The sequence below is a fragment of the Leuciscus leuciscus genome, assembly GCF_965113295.1.
Source record: "Leuciscus leuciscus genome assembly, chromosome: 23".
In the NCBI taxonomy this organism is placed as follows: domain Eukaryota; kingdom Metazoa; phylum Chordata; class Actinopteri; order Cypriniformes; family Leuciscidae; genus Leuciscus; species Leuciscus leuciscus.
The window spans coordinates 1,747,771-1,773,609 of NC_138747.1; the positions used below are offsets into that span (position 1 = coordinate 1,747,771).

Here is a 25,839-nt window from a genome sequence, read left to right on the forward strand (position 1 = left end):
ATCCAGAGGGAAGCTGGGCATTGGCAGGGGTTACTGAGTTCCCATGACGGGCTAGACTGTTCCCACAAAAACACACGTTAAACAGCCGTATGGAAAACATCCTGAAGAACGTGAACTCCAGCGCTGTGTTCATATAACAACTGAACGGCCCTAAATCTGACAGAGGTTTATATATAGAATGAATTATTTGCACATGCTTTTTCTGCATTAAAGAGAAAGACGTTTTAAAATACGGATGGCATTGAAAAAATGTTCTGGAAAATAAACGTTGACAACATTAAAATTACGAAAGTGCACATGAATCAAAACAGATCAATTAAATATATATAATAAATAAATTACAAATTATAATTAAATAAAACATTTTCAATACGCCCAAAATTCTCATTGGTATCAAAAACATTATATTTATTTATTAAATATATTTATATATAAATGTCTAGATATTTTGTGGAAATGTATAGTTTATATTTTTTTTAAATCTATTTATGTTTATTTATTTACTGAAATCTACAGAAATGTATTACAATCTGACCATATTCAAAGTACAAATTATTTATATTTATTTAAATATATATTTATTTATATGTTTACCTATGTAATGAAATCAATAAAAATTATAATTATAATAATTATATATTATATATATACTAAAATCTATAGAAATGTATCACATTCTTACCATAAGTAGAAATTATTTATATATATTTATAGAAATGATTTAAATATATTTACATGTTTACTTATTTATGTATTGAAATCTATAGAGATTTATCACATTCATAATCAAGAAAAGTAGAAATTAAGCCGAATTATAAAGAATACTAGAATGAGGAATGACATTTTATGGTGACAACTGAACAATATGTGCTAATATTTCCCTTCTTATGAAGAAGCCAGTCAGTTTCAGTTCTGTTCACAGGATCCCCCCTATAAATAACCGCATGTTAAATTAATAAAACATAACTCAGTGTAATTACCAGTATGATTTGAGCGGTCCTGATGGCCACAGCTGTGTGTGTTTCACGATGACAAATTGGTTTGTTCTGTTTACAAAGGCCCCGGTCCAAAAGAGCTTGTTATTATGTATTGTTTAGTTCTTGAAATGGACGACGATGTGAAACAAGCATGAAAGATTACAGATGTGGTCTCAGAAACATGTGGAACCTCGAGATGCTCGATTTACAGACTCTAACTAGCAGATTAAAGGCTAAAATACACACCAGATCTCTTTACAAGCATCGTTTGTGTTTCCGGTGAGAAATGCATGGATCCTCCTTTAGAAAAACTCCAGTTACACTTTATTTTAAGGTGTCATTCTTACAGTGTAATTATACAAGTACTGAGTAATAATAAGCAACTACATACTTATTATAGGGTTGGAGTAGGATTAGGATTTGCTTTGAGGGTTAGTTGCATGTAATTATGCATAATATGTGACCCTGGATCTCGAGTCGCATGGGTATATTTAAGGCAATAGCCAAACTTTTGACCATTATTATATATTTTATTTAGATGAAATTCAGAAAATGAAAGATTGTATGGGTCAAAATTATTGATTTTTTTTTTTTATGCCAATAATCATGAGGATATTACGTAAAGATCATGTTCCATGAAGATATTTAGTCAATTTCCTACCGTAAATATATAAAACATGTATGTGTGTGAGTGAATGCTGCACAATCGAGAACATAAATGAACAACTTTAAAGGAGATTTTCTCAATGTTTAGATTTTTTTGCATCCTCAGATTCCAGATGTTCAATAGTTGTATCTCGACCAAATATTGTCCTATCCTAACAAACCACACATCAATGGAAAGCTTATTTATTCAGCTTTCAGGTGATGTATAAATCTCAATTTCATAAAAATTGACCCATGTGACTGGTTTTGTGGTTCAGGGTCACGTATGGTCAGATATGTAACAAAGACACTGTAAAATAAAGTGTTACCAAAACTCCCAGTAATCTCACACGAGTTTCAGAAGAGATCTCAAACATTCATTCGAGGTCACATGACAGCTCTGTGTCTGCTATAGAGACTCATTAGTGTGTGTTGTTGAGTATGATTGATTAGTGTTAATTGGTCCATCTCTTCATCCAGCACACACACACACACACACACACACACACAGAGCCGAACGATCGGCCTTTTGTTAGATCTCCAGAGATGTCATTAGATCAGAATGTCACACTGGCCGGAGAATGACCTCCATTATGACATCACTTCCTGGTTTGCGGAGAACAAGGCCTTGCCAGAATAGCAGATCATTGTGACTTCGATCGAAACCAGAGACCAAGGTTTCCCGTCAGACCGAAAATAGGCCTATGAATCGAACTACTCATGAGATGTTATGCAGCAAATCTGTCTAAACGCTTCCAGAACATGTTCAGGTGCCCAGAAACGCAAGAGAGAAATCATTTATTGCATATATATGTTCACATTATGTCAAAAGAAATAGAATTATAAGAGAACATTAAAATTATAGACTATATATGTTGATTTATTTTCTGAATTTCATCTAAATAAAATATATAGGCTACTAATGGTCAAAAGTTTGGAATAATTAATATTTTTTTAATGTATTTTTATTTATTTTTTTAAAGAAGTCTCTTCTGCTCACCAAGGTGGCGTTTATTTATCAAAACATTATTACAATTTAAAGCAAATGTTTTCTATTTGAATATATTCTCAAATGTAATTTATTCCTGTGAAGAACATGTTTAGGTCATATTTAATGCCAAAATTAAACGAAAGAAATTATATTTTGCACATATTTATATAAATTACATATGAATTAAAATAAATAAAATTATAAGAAATTTTAAATATATGAAATAAATATAATTTGTATACTAAATATTTATTTTCTGAACATTTTTATCATTTTTAATTATTAATTAATTATTTACATCCATCTACATATTTTGCATATATTTATATAAATTACACATGTATTAAAATAAATAAAAATATATTAAATATAATTTATATACTAAATATTTATTTTCTAAACATTTTTTATTTCTAAACATATTTACTATCTATCTATCTATCAATAAAAAACTCTAAATTAAATCTGTTCATCATATAAAGTAATCGAGTCGCTTTTTAAAAATTAAACTAAACGAACTAACTAAACCACTCAATGCATATGGATTAGTTTTACGATCTCTTTATGAACTTTATGAATCTTCAAAATGGTAGTTGCATAACTGTCAATCAATGGAGGGACAGAAATTACTCAGATTTCATCAAAAACATCTTCATTTGTGTTCCGAAGATGAACGAAAGCTAATTAATGATAGCATTTCCAGTATTGGGTGCGCTATCCCTTTAAAGTCCAGTGAAGGAATGTGGTGTGATTACACTGCTGAACCTCACTGGTCCGTGTGAAGTGTGTGTGAATACTCCTGCTCTCAGTCGGGAGTGTCTCTGATAGGCTGTGATGAATGTGATACAGAAGTCGAGACACTAGCACACATTCCTACAGTCTTTCAGGCATATTAAAAGACCTCCATGAAATCAAACCTTAGGATTTTGTAGCTTATAGTTCATGCATAGTCTAAAAGTGGCACACAATTTCTCATATATCAATTGCTTTTTTTATTGTCGACAGCTTGTAACGAAACTCCGACTCCCTGTGTTCTCTATGAAAGCCTGTAGACTGATGTTTACACTGTGTCCTAACCAGACGCGATGCGATTAGATTCCAGCGACAAATAATTTGTCTGTCCACACTAGACACGACGCGACTGCGAGATGCGTAAAAATCAATCAAAACACACAGCCAATCAGAACAGCGTGTGGGCGGAGTCAGCCAATCAGAACAGCGTGTGGGCGGAGTCAGCCTATCAGAACAGCGTGTGGGCGGAGTCAGCCTATCAGAACAGCGTGTGGGCGGAGTCTCGCGGCACCAGAGAGTAATCTTGACGGCACTCGCTAGAAAATGGATAAGCAGCTACATAATCAAATACACAAATATTACACCATTTAAACATTATTAAAATACATAGACTGAGTTACTAAAACAATCTTTGTCAGATAATACACTTGTTTGTTCACAGTTTGAACGTTCTTGTTTCCATTTGTTTAATTTCAAGATCTGAGGTGAATTATCCACGGTTGCTTTTACAGCTACAAAGCTGGAGCACTAAATGATATTCAGAGTCACATGACACGCTTTTAACATTAAATAAAGCACATGAACAGCACCTGAGATTATCATCGACACACTTTATGTTATGTATAATGCTTATACAATGTTCAGGGATGCACGATATATCGGCCACCATATCGGTATCGGCCGATATATGTTAATTTTTAATGTTATCGTTATCGGTAAGAAAATTTGTCCGATATATTAAAGCCGATAAATACTGTATTTTTTCCTTCAGCTGAGACACTTCAGATGCGACTGTTCAACATGATGGGTTTGAATCGCTTGAATTATGACTGGAATCACTTCAAATAAGCAAAATACAGTAAACATGTGCAACACAAGTCTGTCATATCGGCCGCATAACATTATAATTGTGTGTTTGAGGCGTGGCTTTTAATGGTGAGACTTTTGTTTTTGTAATCAGGCTCTCAAAATGATATACAAATGTGGATTTATATACTAATATATCGGTTATCGGCTTTCAAATACAAAGAATTATCGGTTATCGGTATCGGCCAAAATGTTCATATCGGTTCATCCCCGTGTTCAGGATAATGCCGAAACATTACATTGCACATATTTACATATTTAGATCTCCTTGTTTTTAATAATACGTCAACAAATCATGGACTTCATGAGCTTCTTAACAACTGCAACCTTCAGCACGTCTTAAACACTCGGCCAAACCAACCAGAACTCATAAAGACAAACTAAACGCTTTTAAAATCAGCAGATTTGAGCTCAGACTCGCTGAATCCCGGCTCTCACGCTACTCTCGTTAACTTGACTTTTCCAAACACACACACACACACACACACACACACACACACATTTACAATCTCACTTTCGTAAGACATTATAAGATTAAGTCGGTTCTAGAGTTGTGAAACATTGTCTAAACATTTACAGTAAGAGTGTCAGAGGAAAGTGCCAGATGTTTATATTATACACTGAAGTGCTTCCCACCTCGACACGGACAAGTGCTTGATTAAATATCTATAAAGATGTATTCATACGCTGGAAATATAGATAAAAAAACAGCTTATGAGATGAACCGTCATTTCAACCCGACAGCCGTGTTCCCAAATACATCCCAGTGTGTTTAATGAGGAAAAATACAGCAGAAATCCAGTCAGAAATCATCAAGGAATCTTTTCACTAAATGAACTCGAGGAAGATTTTTGAGTCTTGTTTATTAAAATGGATCAAATCGTTTTTGCGATTGAAGTTTAAATCAGAGACGCTGTTAATTAAAACCTCACAATGTTCTCGCAAAACTGATCAAATGACATGGTTTTGGAAACTTTATGGCCAAATAAAACATGCATAAAGGCATGGCATGTTCACACACTGTACAGATGTGGTGTTTGGGCTTCTTTGAGTTTCACGAACTGCCCAAAAGTTGAGATAACGTCATGCATTTTGTCACTGGAAATCCAAAATGATTTTTTTACAGTGTGATGTTGAGTAATCTTATATAACCTGCAATACACTGTCAAAGCATTCTCTAGGCAGATGTGTAGAAGTGTGTGTCCACATCTGGGCCGTCTCACACACACACACACACACCACACCCTGGGCTCTGGCAGGGACACAGCGGGAATTGAACACATCCCGTTTGGACGTGTGTGTGTGTGTGTGTGTGTGTGTGTGTGTGTGTGTGTGTGTGTGTGTGTGTGTGTGTGTGTGTGTGTGTGTGTGTGTGTGTGTGTGTTGAAAAACACACATGGCTTTGTGGGAAGGTCTGGATGTCATTATACTTCTACGTCTCCCAAGACTGTTTATTTCTCGCCCTGTCTCTCACACACACTCTCTCTCTCTCTCTCTCTCTCTCTCTCTCTCTCTCCTGTATTTCTCACACACACTCTTCCTCTGAAGGGAGTTTGGTTGTGTACTGGGCAGTGATGGTACGGTACGTTAACCACATGCTAAACTGACATATACAGTAGATTACAGTACATCAGAAGCTGGGGCCGGTTGCATAATATTCATACTATTCTTACAAGTCAGTCCTAATTTTTTATGAATTTTAAAAAACGTAAATTGGTTTAATTTGATACCAAAAAGTAAGACTGATTACCCCTAACAAAATGCTATTTGGTCATAGTTCTTAAGACTTAATATAATGGCAATGTTTATGAAACTAATGTAATATATATATTTTTATATTATTACAAAATATTATAATATAAATATTAAGAATAAAATAAACTATCAATATTATTAATAAAATAACATTTTATATATGTTTTTTTTATAATTTATAAAATTGTAATGATAAATTATTTTATAAATATTTAAAATATAAATCATTACATCACTTAATATACAATTAAAATATTATTTTGAAATAATCATCATAAAACATCAAACATTAATTACAACTTTTTATTTTATTTTATAAATAATGACAAATATTATTCATAAAATTAAATATCACTGGAACACACACACATTCAATCACCACATTTTCACCACAACTTATATGTTTTTTTCTTTGTTAATATTATCCTTTTACCCCATATTACTTTCAATTATTAATTTTGCCCATTTTTTTATTTAATGCAGCCAATCTGCAAATGCAAAATAAATAAATTAAATGTCACCTTGGAATCTTGGCAAATCTGAACAACCAGACAATAGACAACAGTCTCATCCAACAACTATAACTCACTATCCTGTTGATTCCTTAAATAAATCAATCAATCAGAGCGACGAACTGAACACTCGGCCAACGGGACGCTTTAATCAGCAGCTCCAGAAAACCTCACGAGAGACACGACGGGACAACAGGCGTGAGCTCTTCCGCTTTCAGTCATGCACAGGGACTCTGGGAAAACCATGGGATAAATGGAGCGAGTCCAGCGAGTGTCCGTTTCAGATGACCTCATCTTTTCCCAAAGTCCAGACAGATGTGAAGCACAGCAGATCTCAAGCCCAGAAAGAGTACAATGGTATATTACTATAAAAACAACACTTTATAGTGCAGTTTAACACAACGACCCGTTGAGAAGAAGCACTAATGAGGAAAACACCAGAGAAAGTGAGGAGAATGAAGAGAGAGAGAGAGAGAGAGAGAGAATCTGTGTTGCAGATCATCATGGTGACCTTGAGAGCTTGAGAGACTCCAGTCTGTTCCTTCACATCTCATTTCGAGGGATGGAAACCTCCAGACGGAGGCGGACGGAGACTTGTGTGAGCTTTACTTGCTTTGCATTTCACAGCGACAGATCGTCCTTTAATGAGCAAGAGCAACTAATGGCTGTATTTATGTTCACATGATATTCACAAGATTATCTGAGGATGCAGTGAACACACAGAGAACGACCAATTACACATGCAAAACACTATTATAGGGGTTTTCAAATATTTCTGATGTTTATGCATCAAAAATGTTGAAGATGAACGAGTGAATCTCTGTAATATCTCAATTATTTATTAAATTCTTCTGTTTATTATTTGTTCTGGTAAAAAAGGGCAAGATCTCATTACAAACTAGAAATGATCCGAGCTGCTATTCAACATGAATATACTTTTACTGTGTTTTTAAAATGTTAATAAATATAATATTTGATAATGCATAAATATGAATAAGAACTATAAATATAAAAAAATATATAAAAATGATTTATCTCTCAATTATTTATTATCATATTTTTTTAGAAATTTCATATCAATTATTTACTGTCAACTAAAACAGTTTAATTAATAAATAAACATAATATTTAAGAATATATAAACAGTTTATTTTTAAATATTAAAAACTATAAATATTATAAAAAAATAATTAAAAAAAAGAAATTAAATATATTTTAGTCATGACGTTTCTGCACATCTGTGTTGGAGATGAGATCATGATCATGGGTCGGGTTCAGCCAGGAGAGAGAGGCCGCCCAGGGACGAGCTGCAATGTGTGCTGGGATTGAGCCAGCAGAGAGAGAGAGAGAGAGAGGAGAGAGAGAGAGAGAGAGAGAGAGAGAGAGAGAGAGAGAGAGAGAGAGAGAGAGAGAGAGAGAGAGAGAGAGAGAGAGAGAGAGAGAGAGAGAGAGAGTCTGTTGGGCGTCCTGCAAACAGCTGTGTTCGGTCTGCTGAGTCTCTCAGTCTTTTATCACTGGTTTTTATGTGATAAGAAATCTCTGAATGGTCACAATCGTTTGAGGAACACCACAAAAAACTCCTTATCACAACATTGAAGACTTTTAATCAGTAAAGTTTTACAATAAGCTTCCATTTGAGACTCCCTGTGGTGCAAATAGAGTTTTTAGGGTTGTTGTGGTGCTTTAAAACAAACCATGTGCAAATGAATCAGTCAACAGCATCATAGTGGAGTATATTCTCCTTAAAACTACTAAAGACAGTTTTAAATCGTCCCTGTTTCCTACCATCACAAACATGTGACCAATCACGTCACGAGGGGCTTTACTCCACTGACTTTCTATGATGTTTGATGCTGATGTTCAGAAGGAGCTGTGACTCTGAGATGGGGAACGGGAACATGTGTGTGTGACATTAGCAACACTTTATTAGCCGTTTGATAACGTAGTCGAGACAAACGCTAATCATATCAATGTGTCCGACATTGAATAAAACGCATCATGATTCTGATACATGATCCTGTATAACTCACTCTTCCTCTTCCTCAGTTTCTGGTTCAAACATATTTGGCTGAATTAAACCAATATTTCCACTTGCAATCGTGTCGTTTACTACAGTTGAGCGAGTGGATCAGGTGATCCGAGCTGCTGTGAGTGAGTGGAGGCGGGGACTCATTAGCATATTCATGAAGCAAAGGGTGTCGGGTTACATTCAAGATATTTTAAGGCATGAAGAAACTATTGTCAAAGGAAAAAAGGCAAATAAGTCATTTTGATTATTAAAAATGAGTTTTAAGTGACAAAATGATTGACTGGTTGGACTTTAACGTTAGTTAAATACATTAGTTAAAATGCCATCCAATTAATACGCAGAATAAAGGGGCGGGGCCTGGTTGAGTTAGTTAGTAGTGTGTTAAACTGGCGGTTATGGAAAGGGGCGGGACATTTCCCAAACACACTCGAAGCGCTCGACCAATCACAACACACTGCTCCAGCCGACCAATCAGAGCACAGTGCGCTATTCAGAAGGAGGGGCTTCATAGAGACAGGAAGTAAACGGAGCGTTACTGACAGACTGGGAAGAGAGGAGCCGCAACAATGGAGGATATGAGGAAAATAATCAAGATTCAAGATCTAGTAGAGCCTGAAAACAACATCAAGACTTTGTAAAAGGGAATAATATGGCATTGTTACTGACTAGCCTAACTCACTGACAGCTCTATGCCATATTACGGCACTGTCGCACATAAATTAAGAATAAGCTTTACTGTAGTTTCCCTCTCTTCGCTCCAGCCGCGCTTTATCCCTCAGAAGCTCCGGGATCAGGATTGGGATTTGAATAAGGTGCAGATCAGGGTCGTGACCCACAACAGCTGTTCAGCCTTGAACGTGAAGCCGGCTGGGAGAACAGATCATGGAAAAACAGCAGTGGACGGATCAATAACTGGACAACAGCCTGGAATGTGCAGCTGGAAACGGCCAGAGACGGATCAAATCAGCACAGAAGATCACGGACAAGAAACAGACTTCGTTCAAAATGGCTCACTTTGCAAAAATGATTAATCAGGGTTCCAACAAATGAATGTCCTTCTGAATATGAAATATGAAAACATAATGATGTTTAGTGAAAAACTAAGGATGAAGACTTTATGAATTTAAACAAAATCACAAATTCACCAAAACATAAATTGGTACAACTAATACAACTAAAAAAACTATTCAATAAAATATATCCCAAAAAATATATAAACATATAAACCGATGTATTAATCATTAATCATGTTTTTTAATCATAATCATAAGATTACTTAGTAAATGTAATGATTAATGCGACGAACACCCACAGAAAAGAGAAAAATAACCATATCTTGTTACATATTAACACTTTACTTTTCTTTTAGATGGAAATGTGATTCAATTCTTCTCTGTTTAGTGTTTCTTCTGATACAAAGACAAGATCTCACTATGAACTCAAACATTTTTCGTTCCCAAAAAGTGACCAAACGACATGAGCTGCAATTTAATTCAATATATAGAAGCATTGCTGACACACATGTAAAATAACGCGATCATTAAACATTAAACCACCTAATTCTAATATAAATCGAAACTGCGTGACGTTACTGAATGTAATGTTGAACCCATGAAGGGTTAATGACCGAAGCTTTGAGGTGTTGATGGACTCGATCTGTGTTTAGATCATCGCTCTGAATCTCATCCGGATGAAGACTTTGACAAAAACACGAGTTTATCAACTTCTTCTGCTAAAACCTTCAAGTGTTGATTTTAAAAAATGCATGAATCTGGAATAACTTCTTATGTATTGTTCAGATATTCACTAAATATTTTGGGGACCATGAGTTTTTTCTGAAAATGATTTTAAATAAATGCTGGATAGACGCTTAGATCATCGCTCTTAATCTCATCCGGACCAAGTCTTTGACAAAAACACAATTTTCTCAGCTATTAACTCTCAGATACTCATTCTGCTGAAAGTACTGTGAGAGAAACGCTGGCAGTGAAAGAGTCAATGTCTCGTAAAAGCTTTGAGATGGAGATGCTTCTCTAATCGTCTCGTGATCCTGCAACACATCAGCCAACACACGGAGGGAGAGAGCGAAGGGATCAAATAACAAGAGGAGGAGAAGAGGAGAGGAGGAGCGACAGCAGGAGAACAGCGTCCAGGACTGCAGACCTCACCCAGTCCCTCAGGACCGTCCTCATTTCCTCTGATCCAATCTGTGTTTCTCCGAGAACATCAGCCGTCGCCCCGAGACCACGCCAGCATTCCCTCATCCCGGAAACATCTTTGATTCCCGTCTGATCTGATGCAACGGCTAGTTATATCTGTGACTGTGGGTATCTGACTCAAGCTAAATCTGATGAAGTCAAGTCATTAATGACCCTGGATCACAATAGCCAACAATACATTGTATGGGTCAAAATTATCCATTTTTCTTTTATGCCAAAAATCATGAGGATATTCAGTAAAGATCATGTTCCATGAAGATATTTAGTAAATTTCCTACCGTAAATATATAAAACATGTATGTGTGTGAGTGAATGCTGCACAATCGTGAACATAAATGAACAACTTTAAAGGAGATTTTCTCCATTTTTTTGCATCCTCAGATTCCAGATGTTCAATAGTTGTATCTCGACCAAATATTGTCCTATCCTAACAAACCACACATCAATGGAAAGCTTATTTATCCAGCTTTCAGATTATGTATAAATCTCAATTTCATAAAAATTGACCCATGTGACTGGTTTTGTGGTCCAGGGTCACATGTATTATGTGTACAAGTTACCAATGAAAAACTTACTTGAATGCTACTCTACCGACTATACAGACCGAATACAATAAACATCACTGCTATATAAACAAATATACATTAGCAAATGATTGCTAAATCACATGACAATAAGATAATCAGTGACAAAAATAAATAAGATTTTTTATCAAAAATAAATAAGTGGCATAAAACAAAAAAGAGTTTCACTTTATTTTAAGGTGTCATTGTTACAGTGTAATTATATATTTAAGTACTGAGTAATATTAAGCATGTACTTACTATAGGGTTAGGGTTTGGTTGAGGGTTAGTTGCATGTAATTATGCATGATTTACTGTTATTACTATGGTAAGTACATGTAACATATGTAACAAGGACACTGTAAAATAAAGTGTTACCCAATAAAGTGAAATTTTTTATCTAATGAGTGTCTAGTAATCTTTCCTAATACTAGTTGATTAAACATGTTGAACAGTCTTGTAAAAACTATTCCTGATTCTGAATAATCCTGAGCCTTTTACCAGAGGGGAGAAAAGAATAAATAATTAAGAAGAATATTGTGGAAATTACCCTATAAAGACGTGACCTAAGCGCGTACAGAATGTTCTGACACACGCCTGTGTCCACTTGTGCTGGGTGTGTTTGTGCGCGACACAACCCTTCTGATTATTATGTTTGGATCTGTAATAATGCAACATTTACAGACGCAACTGGACGTTGCAATTAGTTTCATTTTGTTTTGAGGGGCTCGAACCGGTTAGAATCAAAGCAACCGTGCAGGCAGACAAATGTCCTTGAGTTCCTCCGCCTCTATTGGGTTAGTGGCTCTCAGGCCCTAAAATAAGAGCGTAAATTAAATTCCAGGCGACCCGAGGAGAAGCAGCTGTAGAAACACAGAGAAGATATGTGTGTGTGTGTGTGGGGTGGGGTGGGGTGGGGGGGGGGGGGGGGGGGCATGAGCTCATTCTATAAGACACTTAAAATCAGCCACGAAATGTTATGACGTCCAATCGTTTAGTCCTCTTATACTCCGCTCCTGCAAGCTCACGCTCATCTGTGTCAAACACTTTAGATTTACAAAGACTCGACGGTTGCCAGATTGTGGACGTGCAACAGGAACGAGTGCAAATGACAATAAAGGCGACGAGACATGATTTATCCGTGTTTTAATATGCCTCGTGTGTGTCATCTTTTCAGATGGATACCGAGGCTTTTCAGGTCGGGTAGAACTGCGATCTCTGAACCAGTTTGATTGCTGGCTTCAATCGCTGTGTTTTCCACTAACTGGCAACCCGGAGTGTCGAAATACTATTGGGTAAATTGGCAAAGTGGGCGGAGTCACACTGACCAACACAAAAACAGACATTCCGACACGGAACACACATTTCAAAATAGATTTACTGGTTGTAGTGTGTGAACTAATTTGCATGATTTTGTCTGTATAGAGTTTTGAAAGCCACGCCCACATCTCAACATCCAATCAAACACCGATACACAGAATAATAATCCATTACACTCTGATGAACGTAACGTCACAATATGGAAAATATACTATCGTTTCACTATGACTTTAATAAGGCCAAAACATACCCTGCATTTGGGCTAGGTGACATGAATAAAACAACTAAATATCCTATAATATTTATTAAAATAAAGCAACATGGTGAATGCGGCAAGTGCTTTATTAATAAAAATAATATATTATGTAATATTTCCCTGTGTTCAATTTGTGGAAAAAATATGCCTTGATTATTTATAACTACACTTTCCTGCATTTTACTTTTTTTTTTTTTTTTTTGCATTTAATATTTTGAATTGGTTATTTTGATTGAAAAAAAAAAGTATTCAAAATGTTCAATAATTTTAGAGCAAATACATATGTATTAAAATCTATAACAAGTGTGTTTTAATTTTTGAATTAAACATTTTGCATTTAATAGTTTGCAAAATAATTTTTGAATCAAAAAAAAATATTAAATTTTTTGCATTTAACATTTTGATTAGAAAAAAAAAATATTACATAAATTTTTACAGCAAATGCATAACCTATATCAAATGTCCTCAAAAGGCTGAAAACATTTTAATAAATATAATAAATATAATTTAACAAATACATTGTATAAATATTGTATAATTATATATTATTTGATAAATATAATAAATCATAATTTATATTTTAATATAATTTGTAGAACTTTTTTCTATCCACATCGCCCAGTCCTAACACGCTCATTCCCGGGGCCACCCATCGGGAGCATGTGTCCCTCACCTGTTGTCATGACAGCTGGTCCCTCTTCAACAGCACATCGGGCCCCAGCACCTGTCCTACTGTTACACACTCTCTGCTGTGAAATGAATCCACCCTTGTCGTACAACAGGTATGCGTTTATAAAGAAGACAACAGGGATATTGTGTCGCTGCACGCTTCGCCGCTCTTGAGTGGGAACTCCATTTTGTTCGGAAGTGTCGGAGGGAAACTCTGCTGTTGTTATTGGACAGACGCACCAAAAGCCATTCGCATGATGGAAATATCGACAGGAGAGTGACTTTTACTGCTTACTTTGGCTGCAAACCCAGCTCTTGCCATGCAGACAATCAAACAAGTCATAGAAGTGCAGGAAAGAGGTTGAAATTTGCCTTATACAAGAACACATGAACACATGTTTAATGATAAGATCACATGCTAAGCAATCCATCAAATCAAGGTTTCATTCCTCAAACGGGCCAGAAACACGCTTGATGTGATTGATTGACCACACAGTCTCATTGGGGGAATTCAGGCTGATTGGGACACTTTTCCCATTAAAATCTCCCAATCAACAAATGCGTTCTTGCATTGCTCTGGTGGAAACGCATTTCAAATAACTCAATTTTAATTAATTTGCTCAACAAGATTCCCTTCAAGCTGTTTCTCTGCCATTCTCTGACCTGAGAGAAAACTAGCCAAGAAAAGCTGACCGTAGAAGACAACGCCTACAATAAAACTCCTAGCGGCAATGCATACTTGTGTTGCATTATGAATGCTGGTCTAAAACATTGCATAAACCCAGATCCAAAGCATCTGCGCTCATGCACTTGAGTAGAGCTTCTTTAAACTGCAATGCTTGATGTAAAGCAATCCGAGGGCGTCTTCTTGAGCAAACCGGCCTGTGCATAAAGCTGATGCATCAAGGGAAGAAAGAAAACTAATGCTGAGTGCATTTTCTGTGCCAAGCTCTCACTCGGAAAACCTGCCAAGACCTCTCAGAGCCCAACCAGAACCAGAGCTTTTACTGATAAACTGCCTGAATCATATGCCAAAGCTTGATGAAGACTATAAAAGAGAAGGGGGTAAATATTAATTAGAGATAAAATGAAAAAGAAATTCGTCTTCCAAACACCAAAAAGCAACATGGTGTTGACTGAATCATCAGATGAGAGGCCATTTCACACCAGTGTGGAGAATGTTGCATGAGTTCTCGCACTGCAATGAGAAATAGTTTCACAGCAGATCTCATTCACACCAACGGATCACAAATGCACTATGCATAAGGTTATTCAGGGAAACAGCTTGCTCATTTTATAAGGAATAATGCCAAAATGTTCTTTATTTGCATTGCACAAAAGGTTCTTTATAGTGGAAAAATGGTCTTTTTAAAATGTTCTTTACACTAAGAAATGGTTCTTTTAAGAACTGTTCACTGAAAGGTTCTTTGGTGAACCAAAAAAGGCATCGCTTTTTATTTTTTAGGGATACATATGCATAAAAGGCTCTGATCAGATATCCAGGTGCAAACCGTCCCCCAGAGCCTTGAATGCGTCCAGGATAATAGTTAAATATATAGTAGGTGTGGCTCTAGTGTAAAAACAAATGGAATCTCTGAGCTGAGCACCATCACTCCAGGGTGCCCACGCTCTTGTTGAACAAAACCATCTGGAGCTGCTTTAAATTCCAGAGAATTTGCAAGTTTCAGGTCTTCTTTAGCACCTCTAAATCCCCTCACGCCTCCCACCATTAAACCAATGAAGCAGCCGGCTGTCAGAATACACAATACACTCCTGCAACTCTGCTGAATGTTGCTGGGGGACACACAATCACTATGGGGACTGCATGGCACACTACGCTCTGCTGGCATACTATCATACTTGTTTGTGTATAGTATGTGAAAGTCAGAGTCTGTGAAGTCATGTATAGTATGTGAAATTGTGCATAAGTGAAACTCAGAATGCATCAAAATGTGCCAAATGTAATGCACAAGTCTTAATTGTCCATTTTCTGTGCCTTTTTACCTTTCCTTGACTCAACATTTATGCTACGAAGTGATAAAAATATTGGAGTGCATATGCAAAATAATCATTTTAATATCTGCAATGAGACTGGCTACACTTGTTGAGTCATGCAATGCAACTAGGTCATTAAAATGTTCATCTTTGTGCATGCTATTAAGCGCGGTTGAATACTGCACAGTATACAAATAAACCTTTCCAAATTGCACGAGACTACGTGCATGCCTTCATGACATCACAAACGCTTGCGGTGCGTTACATGCGTGCCATTATGACATCATGTCCGACTGTTTTGCTGCACTGGAGTCTGATGTTTCCCATTAAGCGCTAATGTGGTGAGCGCGTAACCGCGACAGTCCGGATAGCGTGCGCAAGTATTTTTAATTTATTGAGTGCGATTTATGCGCACTTGCCCAGAGTGATCACGCAAAGGCCGCATTAGTGCTGCAGCATGACAAATAAACGCTCTCTATAGGCCCTTATAAAACTAAGCCCTGCGGCGATTATCTGAATCATTTACATCCACAACCCCTGGAAATGTCACGCATAGTCATTCGCAAACAGACGCTAACAGCATCGCGACGACGCGACGCCTGAAGTGTAAAAACACAGAGCCGTGAGATCGACTGAAGGATATTAGTAACCCGCTGCGGTTCTGTCATGCAACAACAGTAACGTGTGAAACGGTGATTTCTCTTTGGAGTACCGCAGTGGAGATGATGGGCACCGGATCAACATCCATTTCAGGTCACCGAGAGCAACATCCCAGATTTCCACATTTATATCATAAGACGACGAGTTAGCACATCACAAACTGCTAGATCACAACCACACTGTCATTTTACAGATTACAGTAACCCACTGGTGATGCAAATGGCTGTTTGCGATCTGGATAACTCCAGCCATCTGACCACGCCTGTTTGCATCCATATTCTAGTGTACCGTTATTCCAAAGATTCCCACTATTGATTACGCACATAGTACGGCATCAATCCTGGTTTGTATATAACATATTATATATCTTAAACAATTATTTAAACACATAAAGGCCTCTAAATCTGTATCCGCATTTAATACACCTGGATTTATATCATTGACGCAAACTCCTCTCATTTGGACACCATCACCACCCACGTATTTATGGGAAAATCACTGTTAGTATTGCGGCAAACGCGGTCTGAGCGAGCGCGTTTCAGCCTGTATGTTCCCAATGAAACATTTGATGATGAAATAAAGGGTTCTTTTGCACTTACCGATAAAAGAATGCGTGATAAACTTCACCGCGTTTGGAGTCCGCAGCGCGCAATGAGCGAGAGAGAGGCTGGACACACTGCGCTGGGAGTGACCGATGCGCACTGACTCCCTCCCCGTCTCTGCTGCACTGAAACACGGGGCGGGGATTTTACCAAACCTACTATAGCCAGAAATAGTGGCCTTCGCCATAGTAGCGGGGGAAACATTTGAATTGTTTAAGAGAACCGATTCGATTGATTCAATGAACCGATTCACTGATTCATCTCCAGCGTTGCGCGGTCAGATGTGTTTGAATGAAGTCTAGCGTGATCGCGACTTCTTTTGAGTCGATTCTTCTGAACTGATTCAAGCTTTTGCAAATCACAGGGTAAAACAAATGTATGGGCGTAGGCCTACAATATGAGGTAACAAGTTAGAAGAACCATAGGCTACTCAACGTTTGCTACAATCTTGGTGGGAAGATAACAATGATAAACAATAGGTAGGCTATCTAACCACAACAAATAAAGATTAAAATGAAAATCAATCGGTGAATCTGACCGTAAAAAAAAAAAATCATAACATCAATTGACAATTATTTTCGATGATATGGCAAAAACATAAATGGAGAATCTCAATTAGTAATTAAATCAACCGAAAACACAGAAGTAAAAAGCAGAATCTAACTAAATATTTGACTACTACTAAAAGAAAAAGAAAAGATAGACTTTATTCATACACATCTGAACGCGCAACGTAGGAGATGAATCACTGAATCGGTTCACTTAAACAGTCGAATCTCCACGCTACTATGATGAAGGCAGCAATTTCAAAACAAAAAGAAAATGACCCTAGCCTAGACTTTATTCATGAGCATCTGAACAACACGGGAGACGAATCAGTGAGTCGGTTCATTAAAACAATAGAATCGATTCGTCCAAACAAATCAAACGTCTCCCCGCTACTATGATGAAGGCCGCAATTTCAAAACAAAAAGAAAACGCTAATGGGATATTACTAGTCACGTTAGGTCTATGGGCTGTTCTAAGGTCAGTGGATATATGATGTTTAGGCCAGACACCATGCTTTCATGAAGAAAATATGATGCACTTAAATGTCAAAACCTGTTTTTGCGGCCTAAAACTATTGTTGGTGCACATGTGCAATTTAAAACACAATGATGTTGCTTCAAAACATTCATGCAGTAAATATCTTTGTGTATTGTGTCTGTCTTTTGATTTTATAGCTGTTAAATAAAGGAAACTACACTTCTTGTTGCTGTTATTTGGGATCTTACTGAATTAAAAACATTAGCCTAAACCTTGTATGCCAATATATTGTAGTTAAAGTGTCCAGTTCAAATATGCAGACCGTTTTCATGAAGTATTTACATCTTCTCCAATCAGATGAAGAACATGCAGCGTCACACAGACACACACACACACACACACACACACACACACACACACACACACACACACACACACACACACACACACACACACACACACACACACACACACATTCATAATTCAAAGAGAAGGCCTTTCATACACAAAGAACCAGAATGGACTTCCTGTTGGGTGGGTCTGGAAATTGTCTGTCCACCAACAAGGACAACAAGCTCATCCACTGCTACTCTGTTTTCAGTGTGTTCGCATGTCATCCGGGTTATGGATCGGCCTATATACTTAATCTTAATCATCAAACATTCACTGAGATTTCAATGTTCACACTGATTTGATTTCATACATAATTTGATTATGGATGATGAGATCCACTCGCCCCTCAGTTTGTGTGTAAGGAGAAACTTATCAAATAAATTGTCACATGTTCATTAGAGGCTTTAATTCTAGTAAACATTATCAACACCATGGATATATAAATGACTAAGATTATTAAAATAAAAAAATAATAATTATTTTTAATGAAAAAATTATATGAAAATAATATAATAAATACATAAATATGTATTATTACAAATAATATATTAATTAAATATAAATATAACACTTTACAATAAGGGCTCATTTGTTAACATTAGTTAATGCATTAACTAACATGAGCTAAAAATTAGCAATATATTTTTTATCATATATAGTAAATTTTAACATTAATATAGTCAGTCTTTTTTCCTTAGAATTGGACTTTATAACACACAATTGTGTTTATATCTCGCAATTATGAATTTATAACACACAATTGGGAGTTTATATCACGCAATTCTGACTTTATATCTCGCAATTCTGAGAAATAATGTCAGAATTGTGAGATGTAAACTCACAATTGTGAGATAAAAAGTCGCAATTATCTTTTAAAATGTTTTATACTGTGGCGGAGACAAGCTTCCATAGGAATCTGCTCTTGACGGGCTATATGAGCTCATCCTGCCGTCCCGCCCGAAGGACAGATTCCTCTCGGTCTCCCGGTCCTGCTGTGGGACGGGCCTCCAATCTACTGAGAGGAACACCAGGATCAACAGGTCCACCGTCCCTGCCCAGGGCAAACAAGACCCCTCTGAGCTCAGGAATGTCCAGGAGAGAGAGAGAGAGAGAGAGAGAGAGAGATTTAAAGGAACAGTGCGCTCAAACAGTATTTCTCTACATTGTTCACTAGGGTTTGGACCAACAATAGTGTAAATGACATCAGATCCTTCATTTTCGGGGTGAGCTGCTCCAGCACACATGACGGGGAATGAACGAACACAGCTGTTCAAGTCCAGCCAAGAGTCAGTTCACTGTGAGGGAAAAGAGGAGTGCGCACATCTGCGAAGTTACCACACTCAAAAAATATTTAGATTTATGTATATAAATAATTTATACATGTATTTATATTGCATATAACATTTCCATCCATCTGGATTAGACAGTTTTAACATAAAAAAAACTAATAGCATAAGGTGAGGCATGTTTGTCATGCATCCATTTGACTATTCAAAATGCATTCATTCAAATTGCTTATAATCAGCATAAATCTGTTCATTGTGAAAACAATTGTTTATTCAGTTAAAAAGTATGAACAGGATTAAAGTTAGGCTAGCTTTGAAACTTTGATTTTATCCCTTAAAACTCATCTTTGATCACCAAAATGACATATTTAACCATTTTTTCCTTGAAAATAAATGTCTTTATGCCTTGAAATATCTTGAGTGTAACTCGACACCCTTGACTCATTTAGTATGTGCGGTTCTATGAATATGCAAATGAGCCCCGCCTCCACTCACTCACTCAGCTCAGAGATCCACTGGTTGACGATCACACGTTGATCTGATTGGTTACAAGGTAGTTTGTGACGTCAGAAACACCAGCGATTTCAAAGCGTGTTTTTGAGACTGTCTTTGGTTCACTGCAGTTTTAAGGAGGAAATACTCAGCAATGCTGTCGACTTATGAACTTACACATGCTTTGTCTTAAAGCATATTAAACACACCACATACACACATAAACAACATTAAAAATTTTATTTTCAAGTATGGGACTGAAACAAGGTCTTACCTGTTTCTTCATGTATGTATGAATGTATGTATCAGTTTATTTGTTTATGTTAAAACTGTAATGCAAAAATGTCCATTATAAATAGGCCTTGAGTGCAGATGCACCGCCCTGACAGACGACACAGTAAAATGATTAATGACTTTACTGTAAATCATTTCACATATCAGTGATGTTCAGCTGCAGCTTCATTTGCGTGAGTCTGTTAGCTGTCACTGTAGAGAGCATAACTAAGGCTAAACCTGAGTGTGAATAACTTTATTCCCTTGATGTTGTTTTCAGGCTCTACTAGAACTTGAATGTTGATTATTTTCCTCATATTCTCCATTGTTGCGGCTCCTCTCTTCCCAGTCTGTCAGTAACGCTCTGTTTACTTCCTGTCTCTATGAAGACACTGTGCTCTGATTGGTCGGCTGGAGCAGTGTGTCGTGATTGGTCGAGCGCTTTGAGTGTGTTTGGGAAATGTCCCGCCCCTTTCCATAACCGCCAGTTTAACACACTACTAACTAACTCAACCAGGCCCCGCCCCTTTATTCTGCGTATGAATTATTTAAATGAGGAATATTGTGACATGTCCGTTGTTATGATACTGTGGCTCTTTAATGGTGTTCTTGGAGTCCAAAAGGTTTTACAGTTTTTCTAAATCACTGACTACGTTTACATGCTGTCAAATATCGGGTTATGGTCGGGTTAAGGTCACTATTTGGGTTTCTGAAACATTTGGAATAACCCGTTTACATGCGTGAGCAGAGAGAGTTACTCCTGTATACATGGAATTTGTAATCAATTGGCAATATCCCGATGTAAACGGCGACGCACGGTTAGCGTCTGGACGTACGGACAACCTTAAGACGCAATATGCGTCATTTCCGATTCTTCTTCCTGTATCCAAAGGCAACAGCAGCAGCAGCAGCACGCGGATAATGAATAGTTCGGGGCAGACAGCGATCGCCTTTGTTTGCGCTTTCCTCCTCGCTCCAAAAGTCTGGTGCTGTGCTGCGTCTCGCCATGTTTACCTCTACTTCTTGTTTACTTCCGGTATACTGCACGCGGGTTTCTGTATGCGCCGTCTCTACTCAAAAGACCAAGATTCCTTGCGAATAGAACATGCGCAGAACACAAATCAATGTTCCTTTTGATGGGGATATGCCGATACGCGTTTACATGAACAAATATTCGGGTTAGAAAAGGGGTACCCCAGGGATCATATCCGGGTTTTTAAAAACCGGGATATGAGCATATCCGGGTTTTTGCCGGTGTTTACATGGCCGTGCGCGACCGGGTTATTGCTAATATCCCGGTTTTGAACGGGTTATTGGCTGCATGTAAACGTAGTCACTGACACATTTTTTGAAACAGTCTTAAAGGGATAGTTCACCCAATGATCTTCTTTTGTGTTCAAGGTGTTAGGGCTGGTCATGTGATCTTCAACAATCATTCAGGTCTGTGAAAGTCCTGGAGTTTTTCTGATTGGTCAATGGAACTTAGAGCTGGGACTGCAAAACACAGAAAAAACATGTTTGATAATAAAAGCGGCTGATGTCATAATATACTATTACTGTACATTTACACACACACACACACACACACGCTCACACACACACACACACACACACATACACGCTAACCCGACCCCTAAACCAACCCATCACACACACATACACACACACACACAATTTTTTTAATTTCAAAAAACACCATTTAGTGTTAACCATCTATGTTTTTTTTAGACCGTTTGGTTTATTAGGACACAGGGGATTTCCTCATAAACCATGTTTATGTTGTAAGACCCATGTTATTATACACATTTGTGTCCTCATAAACCACACACACACACACACACGTACCGATTCCTCTGGCCGCGGGTCTGCTGGTGTCTCGTGCTCTGGCAGGAGAGTCTCTGATTGGCTGGAAGTCTCGTCTCTGAGTGCTGGATTTACTGTAAGCTGGTTTCACAGGTGGAGCTTCTTCAGGACTGCTGGACCACCAGTTAAACTAGTTATTGGGCAAAATGGTAAAAAATTATGAGTTAAATTAGAATGTTATCTTCAATTAAACAGCTTACACAAAGGAAAATGATACATTGAAAAACTATTGTTTGTCAAATTAAATGTAATTCATTTATGTGATTGGGCTCTTGACTCGAACTTTTATTATTAAAGGGGTGGTATAATGCCCTTTTCACAAGATGTAAAATAAGTCTCTGATGTCTCCAGAGTGTGTGTGTGAAGTTTTAGCTCAAAATACCCCACAGATATTTTTATATAGCATGTTAATATTGTCACTTTTTGAGAGTGAGCAAAAACACACAGTTTTTGAGTCTGTCCCTTTAAATGCAAATGAGGAAGAATGTGGTGTAGTCTCTACCAGCCGTTTGTTGTAGTTCTTAAAAAGCGATTTCTTTAAAAGCAAATCTCTCCCTTTGCTTTGAACTTTGAGTGTTGTAACTTTGCAGATGTTGTTTATGATCAAACAGCAACATTACACACTAACTAAAGTTAGAAAAGTCAAATCATAATCAACCAGCCCTTTAATATTTCCCTTCAGTATGATATATGATATTTCCACCTGCTCTGTGTCCATGTGGGCGATGGGCTCATTCAGGAATCTGACATTAGTCCTGATGAACCTGCAGTTGTGTGGATGTGGGATGTTTCGGCTCTCGGGCTCTTCCGGGTCTCTTGCAGGACATGATCTATGGTTCTGATAAACTCTGACCGGATCAAGACGCTCCGGCACCGTCTCATCAAAGATCCTGAAGGTGTTTGACCTGCAGATATAACGTTAGAAGACAGAGTCTGACATCAGATCTTCGGGAAAACAGGGAGTTACAGTATCACGTATACTCACTGGAAAGACTCCAAAACCTTCTTTTTTCGAGGCAGATATATTTCTGCATTATGGTACATTTGCTCTTGCATTGAATGCAGAATAAAGAGGGTTCAGAGCTGTTGGCGACTGGTTGCTATGCAACAGTGACGATACGAAATCTGACACCCACTCATGAGGCTTTCTATAAAACAGACAATAATGCAGAGAAAGAGAAGATAACTGAAATTATGTAATCGATTTATGTAAGAGATCAGGTCTGTGGTCAACTTTTTGGTAATGCCAGTAGCATAAAGGTACAATATTTGTATGGAAATGTTTTTTGAAACATGTTTTGTGTGTGTGTGTGTGTGTGTGTGTGTGTGTGTGTGTGTGTTTACAAAGCATACAATGTATGTTGATGAAAGAGTATATTCTGCTCACCAGGGCTGCATTTATCTGATCATACAATACAGTAAAAATTGTGAAATATTTTTACAGTTTAAATCATCTGTTTTCTATGTGAATATATAGTAAAGTGTAATTTATTCCTGTGATCAAAGCTGAATTTTCAGCATCATTACTCCAGTCTTCAGTGTCACATGATCCTTCAGAAATCATTCTGATGATTTAATGCTTCATATTTTTGTTGAAATCTTGCTACATTTATTTTCAAGATTCTTTGATTAATAGAAAGTACTGCATTTATTTGTTTGTAACAATGTAAAAGTATATACTGTCACTTTTGATCAATTTAGTGTGTCATTGCTAAACAAAAGTATTAATTAAAAAGAAGCATAATGACCTCAGATATTTGAACAGTAATGTAACTTCAAGTACTACAGTATTTTAGTACTATTGCATATGAATTTAATAATTCAGTACTATGGAATAAATCAAAGCACCATGATTTTGCCTTCTGAGACCATCACTGTATGTGGAACTGTGCAGTACTTTTGAACAAAAGTCAAGTGTTTCCACGTTGTATTATTTATTCATTTATTTATTCAAGTATTTATGAGGGAAAAAAGTGTCCTTGTTACATATGTTACATGTACCTACTGTAGCAATAACTATAAATCATGCATAATTACATGCAACTAACCCTCAACCAATTCCTAATCCTAATCCTATAGTAAGTACATGCAGTTTATTATTATTATTACTCAGTACTTAAATATATAATTACACTGTAACACGGAGACCTTAAAATGAAGTGTAACAGAAATCATTAAGTAGATCTTAAAGTGCAATAAAGCCCATGTTTGCATTACTCCTGAAGCGAGTTGGAGAGTCGGAGAACATGTGCATTCCAGGATCACAGTTTTTCCACTAGCAAGAAAAAAACCTCAGTGGAAATCTGAAAACAAACCAGTTTCCTGTTCTTTCACTGCTTCCGTTCTGTTATTGCTTCCTGTTTCAGTCTGACATGTAATGTGGTTAAACCTGGATGTAAATAGATGCATAAACACATAAAAATATTATATATATATATATATATATATATATATATGAAGAGTTCAGATGCAAAAGCCTCTAAATGCCATCTGAAATTTTCTTATAGAATGATCATTTTTATCAAGCTTGTATATTTAAGTTAAGTAATTTCACTTAAATGACAATTAATAGGTAATCTTCATTGCCATTAGAGTGAAATTATTGAATTTAAATATACGAGCTTGATAAAAATGATCATTCTATAAGAAAATTTCAAATGGCATTTAGAGGCTTTTGCATCTGAACTCTTCATATATATATATATATATATATATATATATATATATATATATATATATATGAAGAGTTCAGATGCTCTAAGTGCCATCTGAAATTTTCTTCTAGAATGATCATTTTTTATAAAGCTTGTATATTTAAGTTACAAAATTTCACTTAAATGGCAATGCAAATTACCTATTAATTGTCATTTAAGTGAAATTACTTAACTTAAATATACAAGCTTTATAAAAATGATCATTCTAGAAGAAAATTTCAGATGGCACTTAGAGGCTTTTGCATCTGAACTCTTCATATATATATATATATATGTTTTAGATAGATCATTCAAAGAAGCATGAGCATCCACAAACAACACAGAATCATTGTGTGGATTGTCTTGAAGTTAAAAGGGAAAGTCAGATTTAACCAGTTTAGCAGGATAACTTTAAATATGTTAAAAGACCTCGGTCAAACACGACGTTCAGGAAACCCTGATCCAATCAATCAAACCCCGAGTCCATTAAAACACTGAGTGACCGGCGCAACGAACGCCACTTCAAATACAGGCAAAACTGTAATATTGTGAAATATTAATATAGTTTAAAAGAACAGTTTTCTATGTGAATATACTGTAAAATGTAATTTATTCCTGTGATCAAAGCTGAATGTTCAGCATCATTACTCCAGTCTTCAGTGTCACATGATCCTTCACAAATCACTCTAATATGATGATTTGCTGCTTAATTATTAATATTTTCAATGTTGAAAACAGTTGT

At 36.6% G+C, this 25,839-nt stretch overlaps 2 protein-coding genes across 5 annotated transcripts in view; both read right to left on the reverse strand.

Annotated features, from left to right (window-relative positions):
- sptbn1 (spectrin, beta, non-erythrocytic 1) overlaps window positions 1-17,192 on the reverse strand; it is a 109,421-nt gene extending 92,229 nt beyond the window's left edge. Inside the window, exon 1 of one of the 2 annotated variants that reach the window (XM_082155721.1) lies at window positions 17,069-17,192. The gene's annotated coding sequence lies outside the window, so the exon portion shown is untranslated. The remainder of the gene's footprint in view (window positions 1-17,068) is intronic. The other variant, XM_082155722.1, reaches the window with a different exon arrangement.
- A 2,003-nt stretch (window positions 17,193-19,195) lies between these two features.
- LOC309488002 (ciliary microtubule inner protein 6-like) lies at window positions 19,196-23,698 on the reverse strand. 3 transcript variants are annotated; one of them, XR_014201961.1, is made up of 5 exons: window positions 23,390-23,698; window positions 23,108-23,309; window positions 22,387-22,534; window positions 21,918-22,035; window positions 19,196-19,565 (listed from the first exon to the last, which is right to left on the reverse strand). XR_014201961.1 is itself a non-coding variant. In XM_082156021.1 (4 exons), exons 1-4 carry the CDS (start codon window positions 23,458-23,460, stop codon window positions 21,974-21,976), a joined length of 483 nt encoding a protein of 160 aa, XP_082012147.1. In that variant the 5' UTR covers window positions 23,461-23,698; the 3' UTR covers window positions 19,196-21,973. The 3 variants fall into 3 exon arrangements, 1 of the variants encoding a protein (XP_082012147.1); XR_014201962.1 differs by having other exon boundaries at window positions 19,196-21,190; window positions 21,879-22,035; XM_082156021.1 differs by having other exon boundaries at window positions 19,196-22,035.
- Between the last annotated feature and the right edge of the window lie 2,141 nt (window positions 23,699-25,839).

Excerpts from the sequence above, each read along its gene's own strand:
- LOC309488002 (XM_082156021.1), bottom strand. The coding sequence starts at position 23,460 with ATGCAAGAGCAAATGTACCATAATGCAGAAATATATCTGCCTCGAAAA. Across the intron at positions 23,310-23,389 it reads AAGGTTTTGGAGTCTTTCCA|GTCAAACACCTTCAGGATCT; the intron begins GTGAGTATACGT and ends TTATATCTGCAG. Across the intron at positions 22,535-23,107 it reads CCCACATGGACACAGAGCAG|TTTAACTGGTGGTCCAGCAG; the intron begins GTGGAAATATCA and ends CCCAATAACTAG.